The sequence below is a fragment of the Chiloscyllium punctatum genome, chromosome 48 (genome assembly GCF_047496795.1).
Source record: "Chiloscyllium punctatum isolate Juve2018m chromosome 48, sChiPun1.3, whole genome shotgun sequence".
NCBI classification, from domain to species: domain Eukaryota; kingdom Metazoa; phylum Chordata; class Chondrichthyes; order Orectolobiformes; family Hemiscylliidae; genus Chiloscyllium; species Chiloscyllium punctatum.
The window spans coordinates 46,304,752-46,316,775 of record NC_092786.1 but is presented as its reverse complement, the minus strand read 5'-3'; the positions used below and the strand labels follow the sequence as shown (position 1 = coordinate 46,316,775).

The window sequence follows — 12,024 nt, the reverse complement described above, 5'->3', positions numbered from 1 at the left end:
TTAATTGGAAGCAAAACCTTTCCATGACCTTCAGAGACTGTTTTAAAAGAATTTGTTCATGCAATGTGGCCATCTGGTCCAGCCAGCAAATATTGCCCATCGCTAAGAGATGGCCCTTAGAGCCAGCCTCCTTGATGGGGCAGGCATATCAGGTAAGACAGATTTCTTTCCCTAAAGGAAATTAGTGAGCCACATGGGCTTTTATGACATATAACGACTGTTACACATATTTTGCCTCTATTATACATTGGGATGAAATCCAATAATCCCTGTGATACAATTCAGAACATGGTTTCCTTCAATAAGAACGCTTTATCCCATTTGGGAGATTCTGACATTTTCTGACTTGTCACATATTAGGTCCCAATTCTTATCGAGTCACAGAGTAACTGCAGCAGAGAATGAGGCCATTCAGCCCATTCTGCCTGACTCTAGATCAGAGTGGGGCTGGAAAAGCACAGCAGGTCAGGCAGCATCCTGGAAGCAGGAAAATCGATGTTTCGGGCAAAAGCCCTTCATCAGGAATGGAGGCAGGGAGCCTCCAGGGTGGAGAGTTGGGGGGCGGGGAGCTGGGGAGAAGGTAGCAAAGAGTACAATAGATGAATGGGGGTGGGGTTGGAGGAGATAGGTCAGAGAGGAGGGTGGAGTGGATAGGTGGGATAGGAGATTGGCAGGTAGGACAGGTCATGAGGATGGTGCTGAGCTGGAAGTTAGGAACTGGGATAAGATAGGGGGAGGGGAACCTACTCATTGCAACTGCACCCCTGAGACATGTCATTGCTGACCAGAGGTGGTTTCCTAATCTTGTGGGGACACCACCATACTCAACACCGTAGTGAAATTACACTTTAGCTCCAGTTATTACTATAATTGGCTGAAGCACATGCCATGGTTAGTGAACAATTATCAGATGTCAATTTATTTTTAATGCATTCATTCACGGGACATGGATATCACTGGCTACCCAGTATTTATTCCCCCATCCCTAACTCCTCCAGAGGGCCGATGAGAGTCGACCTCATTGCTGTGGGTCTTGAGCCACGTATAGGCTGGACCAGGTAAGGGTGGCAGTTTCCTTCCGTAAAAGACTTTAGTGAACTAGATGGGTTTTTCCTAACAATCAGCAATGGTTTCATGGTCATCATTAGACTCTCAATCCCAGATTTTTATTGAATTCAAATTTCACTATCTGCCATAGCAGGATTTGAATCTGGGCCCCCAGAACATTATCTGTGTCTCTGGATTAATAGTCTAGTGACAATATCATTCGACCATCAACTCAAATTAAATGAATTAATAAAACTTAAGTGGACATTTGAGAAAGAATGTGAATTTGGGAATAGTATGGATAATTCTGATATTGTGGGGAAGGGAAGCCAGATGGATCTAGCATCAAGACAGAGACAGAAATTCAAATGTCTGTTCTAGTAACAAAATTCCTATGCTTCTCGAATTATCTTACCAAAATGCTGCCAGGTTCTGATGTAACCCTCCCTTCTCAGGAGGAACATTAGTTCACTTACTTGCAACTTGCACTTTTGCCTTCCGACTGACCAGTAATCCTAAGTGGTTCTGGGCTGTGCAGTCATATTCACCCTCATCAGAGGAACCATCCTCCCTCAGCTTCTGAAATTTTGTGATGTAGAGTGATCCATTGGCGAGCAGCGAGATGTGTTCACTATCAGACAACAGCACGCCATTCTTCCTCCACGACTTGCTAATGGGCTGCATTCCTTCCACTTGGCAGTGCAGTTTCAGAGGATGTGCCTCAACTGCCACAACATCACTGGGTTCCAGGGTGAACGTCAATTCTGAAGAATGGCCTAAATCTACAAATATAAACAACAAAACAAATAATAGCATCATCCCCAATTTCAATTCTTTTACACGTTTAGTTGCAATGACAATATTGAATAACAACAAATCCACTGAACTTTTCCAAAGATAAACATTGCAGATTTAGAGGAATACTATCCACAATAAAATTAACAATTCAGTGTGATGTAGCCATTAAGGTATACACAGGGAGCCTTACAACTCTAAACAAACTTTGAATCCATCTTCACAGGTTACACCAGAACCTGGCTAAAGCCAATTGTAGCAACCCTTCTGTTTCTATGTTAGAAGTCAGTTAATTCAAAACATTTTATACAGAAAATGAGAGGCAATTATGACTCAGTCCCACATCAGCTCAGGTAATTACCTATTGAGCCACTGGGAATGTTGCATGGTATTCATCTTATACTAGCAACTGTTCACAGTTTACATCTTTTCCTCACTGACTTCACTACAAACAGGCATGTACTTGTAACTAAACTATAAGGAGTTGTATGTGTATAAACACACACACACACACAAGGGTAAGGGTACAACTAGGAGCTGTATGTAATGTAACGTTACACATTAACAACTATGCATCCATGTATCCACATATGATTGCACCTTTCTGCATCAGATGAACCCTGCATGAATCTGCAAGATTAAAATTATTCATTTGCAACCACACATTTGATAACATTGCACAAATAATTGCATATATATATATGATTGGAGTGTAGACCATTATATGCACAATTAAGAACATATGCAGGACATTGCAGATAACATTATGTGCGTATCTGCAGACATTCTAGTAATTTGCAGAATGCGACTGCAATCTATGCAGCACCTAAACCTGGCACTTACCTATGCAAATACTGGGGTATGTTCTCAGGCTGAATGCAATTTGGATCATGCATCCCTATCATCTTACATGGACAGTCATAGGTAAACACACACACTCTCAGACGTCCATACTACCTATCAGCTTCCACACATATCATGCAATCCAACAGATGCCTGGATACGGACATCTGCTGACATTCTTGGGAAGCCTCATATACATATTTAAAATTTGGTTACATTTGAAAACAACAAATGTCAAAAATTTATTGTTTTATCATGAATGTGCATCACCTTCCAAATACAATGGAGTAAAATAACAGAATTGTGTTTCATTTTTCCTTGTGTTAAGTGCTCAGGCAATCGATGAGAAAGAAACTATTCCTGGATGGCAATGCCTAACATTGTTCAATTACAGCAGTTTTTATAAACATATAGTTAACTAAGGCTGGCCTTAAGCAGCAGTTTTCATTCTTGCTGCTTGCACAAGAAGAACTTCCTCTTCCAATTAAGTCGGCAAAATCTAATCTGTTCAACATTCCTTAGAAAGAAAACAGTCTCCACATTTCAACTGGTTGAAATTGGAATCTCAGGGGCTGCTTTCAATATGTACAACATGCCTGATGTTTAAATCCCTTTGACGTAAGAGCTAGCATTCCAGTGTAATGCTCAAACTCAACAACTTGCTTTATTTTAACAGTGAGGTTTTCACAATAAAGTTTGGTGGATCAGACAGTGAGGATCTATGCAAGCCCACTTTCACACAGCATGTAAAGACAATTAAGATAGTTTTATGCAGGTAATTGTGCACATAGCATTAATGCTGTCTAATCTACACTAATCCCCACCAGCTTTAAATTTTAGATAAAATTGTTCAAATACAATAAGCGAAGAACTAGTTGACCTGTACAACTGCAGCAATGCAAGAAAAGGGTGGACAATACAGAAGAGTTTCTCTGAAACAAATTGCATTATTCAGTAAGCATTGAGAATATTGATACTGGCTTTATCCATCATGGCCATTTTAATCTTATAGATGAGGGAAATGGTATCAAATTCTGTGTGACTGTGGCTGCTTCTCTTGGGATATGCTTCCTTAAACTTCCTTTGGGGTAGAATCTCTCAGCGTACCAACCTGAGAGATGTCAAATAAAATGCATTCCTATTTGGTTGCATCCAGATCCTGTGTCCTCTTTTGTCCTCTGAACCAGTTCACCATTCCCATTTCATGTACAGTTATGCAGCATGCATTATGTTCCCTCTTGGCTGTAGTAGGTGACTTGGCTCATGCTAACCGAAACAAGATCTTGATTTTCTGTATAATAATTTTCCAACTGTTGCAGACCAACCTTTCCCAGAGTTTGCATTCAACTGGACACTAGTGCTGAAAAATGATCTATGATATAGCACTCTAATGTCTCAGTTACTAGTCCTCACTTTACATTAAACATAGTATTTGAGAACAGGAACCACACTGTTTTATTCCAGTGAATGACAATTGGCTCAAATATGACTAACAATGTTTGGCTTTGAAATGTACAATGTTATTTAAACTAATTGGGCCTGACCCCTCATATCTGATTAAATCTGAATTTTAGTTCACTGGTGGCAATTATTCACCAATGTGTGAAATGAATATCACAATGTGCAAATTTGTCTTAACGCTGCTCAAGGCCCTCTAACACCTGAAGTGTAATACGTTGCTTGATCATAATTGGACAGTAAATTTAGTGTACATACAAATCTCTGAACCCATCTCGCAACATCAATAGGATGGATCCCTTTTCAAGTCCCATTCAAACTTACTGTGTTAGGAAAAGCTGAGTCTTTTTATGCTCAAGTCTTTTAAAAATATTACCTTGCAGGCTTTGGAGTGCATTTGAACATCTATATATACTTATACATTAATTTGTTCTGTTAAAGTGTCATTTAGAAAGAACCCCTACAATCCCTGTGTCACATGTTAATAGTGTTCAGACACATATTTTAAAAATTCCAAACAGAACTTCAAACACCACCCCCACTCCCCCCCCCTCAACGTCACCACCACCTCCTCCATTCATAGGGTGGATGTGACTTCCATTAACACAGCAGCCTCCACAACTCACACACAGAAGTACCTATGCCAGATATTAGCACAAGAAATATGAGCCCTACATGATCAACTTGTTCCTTTCTAAAATTCTGGGCCACTTTTCTTTCCAGAAGGCATCAAGATGCCAGATACTCAAGAATCCTTTACCCTCAGCACTGCAGTAAAATACGCCAAAAATTAATATCCAGCTTTAGATCGTATATTCTCAGACTCTCTTTCCTGTAAACAATAAGAGCAATGTTTGAGTTTTGTTTCTGGCTCCAGATTTAGACAAGGCTCTAAAATTATAATACTGCACTTCTCCAGAATAATCTTCATGAAGTGCAGCTCAATTTAAACAACAGCTCCTAAACCCAGGAAGCCTTCCTTTCCCCTCATGCCCAAAGGCAAAAGATGACAACCAGGTTGAAAGTCACAATCTCCAGAAAACATCTTTAACAAGGCATGTGCTTGAAACCAAAAGACAGTGAAAAAGGTAGATCAATTAAGAGATTCTGTTAGTGTCACAGGTCACTTTGGAATGATCTCTAAACCTCTCTTTGGTCTGAATCACATTCACAAGCAGAGTTCTCATACTGTGTAGAATAGGACCCATTGTTATCTTTAACAGATCATACTTCAGGGTTATGAATGTGAATAAATCAGGATCTACACATAATGCACGCACTCCTGTTGGACACTGTCCCTGATTGACGATCCTTTGTCTTTTATTGAGATGCCCTATCCTTTAAATTTAAAAAATCTTCAAAAGCTGAAAGTCTGACCTAAAAACAGAAAATGCTGGAAACACTCAGTATGTCAGGTAACATCTGTGCAAAGAACAGCGTGCTTAACATTTTGAGTGTGGACTCTTAAATCAAAATAATTGCTGGGTGTTAACGGGTTTTTCTGCTTTGTTTTTGCTGGTTATATCCTTTGTTTGCCTGTTTTACGTAATACCAGATTATCAACGTAGTGCTCTCTCATTGTTGCTCTCAGCACAGTGTGCTCCCGAGGCCCTGTGATATGCAGTGATTCTTTGCAAAGAACTGCAATCACAAACTCGATTTATTAGCAATGCATGTTCACTGCAGACTTACATTAAACAAGAGTGGCCATGGACCACAAAGTGGTTGCTCCCAGCACGTCACCATTGCCCACTGATTTTTATTTATATGATTAACAAAAGGAAGACTTTCATTTACATAGCAGCAGCTTCCTTGACCTCAGGATGCCCGAAAATGTTTTACAGTCAATGGCATTCTTTTGAAGTGTGGTAACTTGCATAATTGTGCAGCAAGCGTTAGAGCAGGCGCAGATGTAGGAGCAGAAAGTGTTTGAGAAACACGGCAGTGCATACAGCTACGTTCAGATGGCTCCGTTCTCGTCGGGTCAAAAATAAACTACTGGATAAAATGACGAGGGAGAGTTGAGAAACTTAAAGTTGGACCATGTTAAGTGCAAGATCTTGGTGGGCGAGGCAGTGCTATCGTTGGGACAGTGTCACTGTGGGGTTTAGAGTTTGAGAGGTTGAACTGAGAAGGAGAGAGTGAGTCAGGGTCTGGCACCATGTGCTTTAACAAAGAGGGTCACCGGCCACGCACTTTACCGTCTCCCCATCCATCCCCTCCCTGGATTCCAGCCCTCCCACGGGGGATGTGCTGATACCCTTCTTCCTCCCTCCCCCAGCTTGGTTGAGGGTGGTTCCCAGAATTTTAAATTTAAAAAAGGAAACCCTCGAATCGCTTGAAGCTGCAGCTGCGCTTTCACTGACATCGTCCAGTTCGGATGCTGCAGAAACCCCTCAGCGATGGCCAGACGCTCAGCTCATCAGCTCCCACACCCAGATCACGAACCCTTCCCCCCTCCCCCCCCCCCTCACATCCAACTTACCAACCTCCCCTCCTCCACCCCACACCAACTCATCAACCATCCCCTCCCCCCAACTCACCAGCCTCCCCCTCCACTCACCGACCTCCCCCACCACCCCCAACTCACGAACCTCCCCTTCATCCCAACTCACCAACCTCCCCCTCCCTGCCCCACCCCCAACTCACCAACCTCCCCCTCTCTGCCCCACCCCCAACTCACCAACCTCCCCCTCACCACCCCCAACTCACCAACCTCCCCCTCCCCTCACCACCCCAACTCACCAACCTCCCCCTCCCCTCACCACCCCAACTCACCAACCTCCCCCTCCCTGCCCCACCCCCAACTCACCAACCTCCCCCTCACCACCCCCAACTCACCAACCTCCCCCTCACCACCCCCAACTCACCAACCTCCCCCTCCCCTCACCAACCTCCCCCTCCCCTCACCACCTCAACTCACCAACCTCCCCCTCCCCTCACCACCTCAACTCACTAATCTCCCCTTCCCCTCACCACCTCCCAACTCACCAACCTCCCCCTCACCACCCCAACTCACTAACCTCCCCTTCCCCTCACCACCTCCCAACTCACCAACCTCCCCCTCCCCTCACCACCTCCCAACTCACCAACCTCCCCCTCCCCTCACCACCTCCCAACTAACCAACCTCCCCCTCCCCTCACCACCCCCAACTCACCAACCTCCCCCTCACCACCCCCAACTCACCAACCTCCCCCTCACCACCCCCAACTCACCAACCTCCCCTCGCCACCTCCCAACTCACCAACCTCCCCTTCCCCTCACCACCTCCCAACTCACCAACCTCCCCCTCCCCTCGCCACCTCCCAACTCACCAACCTCCCCTTCCCCTCACCACCTCCCAACTCACCAACCTCCCCCTCCCCTCACCACCTCCCAACTCACCAACCTCCCCCTCCCCTCACCACCTCCCAACTCACCAACCTCCCCCTCCCCTCACCACCTCCCAACTAACCAATCTCCCCCTCCCCTCACCACCTCCCAACTCACCAACCTCCCCCCCACCCAACTCACCAACCTCCCCCCCACCCAACTCACCATTCTCGCCCCCACCCCTCCAACACTCTCCATAGGCTTGTGCAAAACTCCCCCTCCTGAATTCCTGCCCCTCCCCCACCTCCTGTATCCTTGCACCTACCCTCCTGTATCACTGCACCTCCTCCCCTCCCCCTGCACCCACCCCCACATCCTCCAGAATCCCTCCCTCTCCTTCGGGACCTCCTCCAACTTTTGACGGCCCCAGGGTCTGGAGTTGCCCGGGACCAGGAAACCAGTCCGACGCCGGACTAGTAAAGTTGATTACAATATGAAACAAGTTCAACCAAGATGCAGAAATGGCAAGACTTCCGACGTGTTGTTGGTGATCCGAGGATTTAAACTAAACATGTATCCATAGCAACTTTAAATTTAAAAAAAAGCCTAAAAGCAGGTTGGAAGGGGCGTTCCTGCTGGAATGAATTGTCTTTCAGATCTTTGGAAAAACATTATTTTCAAAACTGTTTTGAGACCAGGTTATTCTGGTGCTATTTGACAGAGGGGATGGGGGGGGGGGCGGTGGTGTTGCGTGGGAGGGTGTGTGCGTGTGATGGGGAGAGGTTGGGTTCTCATTCCCAATACCAGCCCCTTGCAGCGGCTGTTTGCTGTGTTTAGCCACGCTCAGGGGCTGGGAGATGCCTCCTTGTTTACACACACAGCCTTCAACTCACACACACACGCTGCCTCTCACCGCAGCCACATCCTGAGCAACCCCCCCCCCCCCCCCACCTCCCTGCACATTAAACAACTTTCCGCCCAGCTCCAATCCTACATTTTCTGTACCAGATCTACTCTTCTCTCCCCCACTACCCTCCCACTTTTGGTAGGACGAGGAGGGGGAAGGAGCAAAAAAATGAGCTCTCCCTGGGACCAAAAAAGCCCCAGGAGCGACTAAACAAAGACTTTCTGGTGGGTTTCTCCCCCACCCCCCCGGAGGGGGAAGATGCTGCCCATACCGCAGCAAATTGCATAGGTCTTTTTTGACCCCCTGACTCTCTTTGGGATCCTCCCTCCCAGGTTAAAAATCACCCAGCCCACTCTGAGTCTGCAGGTACTGCTCACGGTCGATCAGCCCCTTTCCCCGATCCTAGCCCGGTGGGGGAGCAGTGTGATTCCAGTGAAGGAGACCCATGCCCCAGGGGTCCGAGAGAGAGTGTCGGTGGGTGTATCTCCATCTTAAAACCAGCAGATGGTTCGGAAGTGTACCCTCCATCTGTCAAACACGAGAGGGGGGGCGGGGGGTAAAAGAGAGAGGCGGAAACAAACATTTCGCTTCTCCTGGCTTGGGGCGAGGGTGGGGAGGCACTTTCGGGATCGACCCGTCTCCACCAGCCTCGTTCCGCCAACTTGCCCCCTTAGGTCACTGGGCGAATTTGCGGCTGCAGACAAAAGAGGGGTTTCTTTTTTGTTTTGTTTGTGTTTTTTGGTGGGGTGGGGGTGGGTAGAGAGGGCGGAGAAGAAGAGATGGGAAAATAAAACAGAGAATGCAACTTTGTGGAAAGCCAAGACTACTCACCCCCGAGTGCGAGCAGGAGGGAGCCCAGGATACAGCAACAGCAGCAGGGCATAGGCAAGCTCGTCAACGCCATTACAGTCCTCACTTTAATCCTCAAGCCAGGAGCACACCGACAGTCATAGTGCAGGGCACACGGTGTGTGTGTGTGTGTGTGTGTGTGTGTGGAGGGGAGGGGGGGGGGGGTGGATCTGCTTACGCCGTGTTGTCCAATGCTCATCTATCACAGCGTGTCAGCATCCCGCTCTCTCCCTCTCGCTCACACAAACACTCTCTCTCTCTGGAGAGAGGCCACCATCAGGGGGAGGGGGTGGGGTGGGGTGGGGGGAACTGCAGTCACCTTATTGCTGCCTCCGGCCACAGAGCTGCTCTCTCTTTCTCTCTCATACACATGCATGCATACAAACAAACATACATACTGTCGGGGCTCCCCATGTGCACTCGCCTGAATCCACAGGTCAGCGAGCTCCGCTCTTTATTTATAGCGAGGGCTGAAGGGGAACCAACAGCGCAGAGCTCTGCCGTGGATAGAGTCAACTTCACCCGGGGCCACTTTGACATCCAGGGTCACAAACTCGGGCTGAGTGCCCGGGGCAGGAAGGAAGGATATCGTCTCTCATTCATCACAACCCCCACTTCCAAACCCCAGAAAGTTATTAGGCAGGCCTAAAGTTACAGTTTTGTCAGGATGCATTTACAATTAGAGCAACGTCTTCAAGCTCCAGTGTATGTATATGTGTCTAGTGATGTGTACTTGGCACTTTGGAATAAAGCGTTATATAAACGCAAATTGTTTTCTATGAATCCAGAGGGAGGTTGTGGTCTACTTTGTTTTAAAAATCTCTCTCTGAGACACTGTAAAGGCAGGAGTATCAAGATAACTCTCAGCTGAAGGGTAAAGCTGTGGTCTTTCTCATGACACAGTCCAAGTATTTTACACACGGAATGGAACTTTTCAAACTCCGCGGAACACAATTACCTCCATTAAAAACAAAAGATGTTCCACGCGTGTTAATGAGCCTTATTCTGTTCTCCCAGCGTTCCGAAATGTCTCTTTTTGCTGTGATATTCCCCTCCAGGGCATGTTGTGAACTTTCAAATCCGCATCGATATCGGAAGCAGTGATTTGAAGTATCTAGAGGGGCGACCAGCGAATTTCAATTGTACGACTATTTAAGGCAGTGGCTGGGAGAGGGATTTTGTCGGCATTCCGTTACTTGTTATTAAAACACTTGTACTGGGCCTGAAAAAAGAATTCTGGAATGCTAGAACGGGATGGGGGTGGGGGGCATTTGGCCGTCATACCCATGCTGGCCCACTCCCCCATCTTTTCCCCAAAGCCCTGCAATTGTTTTCTTCATTGGCTCCATCTCCAATGCTAATTCTGAAAATTCCGATTAACCCTGTCTTCACAGGTAATATGAAAGGATGGACATGGGACTTACAGGATTTGTGATATTGTCGTATAAATAAAATTGAATCTTACATATTATTACAATAAATCAGCTTTCTGCCCTTCCTCTCATGCTACTACTAATGGATTTGTTCAGAGAACAAACAATCCCAATTTTTAAAAAAAATCATTCACAGAATGAGGTCATCGCTGTCTCCGTCAGCTTTTATTGCCGGTCCCTAATTGCTCAGAGAACAATTGAGAGTCAACCACATTGCTGTAGGTCTGGGGTCACATCGAGGCTGGACCAGGTAAGGATGGCAGTTTCCATCCCTAAAGGACATTAGTGAACCAGATGGGTTTTCATAACAATCGACAATGGATTAGACTCTTAATTCCAGATTATTTTTTTACAACTGTCGGGGAGGTAATGGCCTACTGGTATTATCGCTGGACTGTTAACCCAGAGACCTAGATAAGGTTGTGGGGATATGCGTTCAAATTCCACCACGACAGATGGTGCAATTTGAATTCAATTTAAAAATCATAGATTAAATAGAATAGTTCACTAGCTGCTTAAATCCAATAAAGATTATATTAGAGGTACAGTAAAACACGAACAATGCACTTGAATTCCAATTTAAGGCCAGTGATGTGGTACTACTATAGTAGTAATCCAAAGGTCTGAACTCCAAAGGAACCAGTTCAAATCTTCAATTGAAATTTAAATTCAATTAGTTAACAAAATCTGGAATAAAAAGTCTGGTCTCAGCGATGGTAACCATGAAACAATCATCAATTCTTATAGAAACTCAACTGATCCATGATGCCCTATAGGTAAGAAAATCTGCCATCTGGCCTGTCACGTTGAGACAGCATATTGCTGATTTTTAGTTGCTCTCTGAAGTGTCTAGCAATTGCTGAGTGGATGATCTATCACTGTTTCCACCGGATGTCAATCTTCAGCTGATTCAACTCACTCCATATGATATTGAGAAATAGCTGATTGCACTAGATGTAGCAAAAGATATAGGTTCTGATAACATTCCCATTATAGTGCTGAAGACTTGTACCCCACAACTAATTGCACCCAACCCAAAGTGTTCCTGTAACAGCTACAACACTGGAGGTTATTTAATAAAGTGGGACATTTTCCACTAATATCCTGTCCATGAGACATAAGGTCCAAACCAAATCTGAATAACTGCTCTGTCCATAACAATGCCATTAGTGACATTTACTCAGCAATAACATGTTCACCGATATTCAGTTTGGGTTCTGCCAGGACCACTTTCCTTCAGATGTCATTATAGCTTTCATCCAAGTATGGATAAAAGAGCTGGATTTCACAAGTGACGTCAAGATAATATTTGATTACTTTTCTAGTCTAATAAATAATAAGGCTATAGAGCATGCTGGAGTTCTTAAGTGGGCACCTGA

At 45.4% G+C, this 12,024-nt stretch overlaps 1 protein-coding gene across 1 annotated transcript in view; it reads right to left on the bottom strand.

Moving 5' to 3' along the window:
* Positions 1 to 9,343, bottom strand: part of igdcc3 (immunoglobulin superfamily, DCC subclass, member 3) — a 118,984-nt gene extending 109,641 nt beyond the window's left edge. The window contains exons 1-2 of the mRNA XM_072565133.1: positions 9,195 to 9,343; positions 1,524 to 1,829 (exon numbers count right to left, since the gene is read on the bottom strand). Coding sequence (XP_072421234.1) covers positions 1,524 to 1,829; positions 9,195 to 9,267 — 379 coding nt within the window. The 5' untranslated portion in view covers positions 9,268 to 9,343. The remainder of the gene's footprint in view (positions 1 to 1,523; positions 1,830 to 9,194) is intronic.
* Positions 9,344 to 12,024: the final 2,681 nt, after the last annotated feature.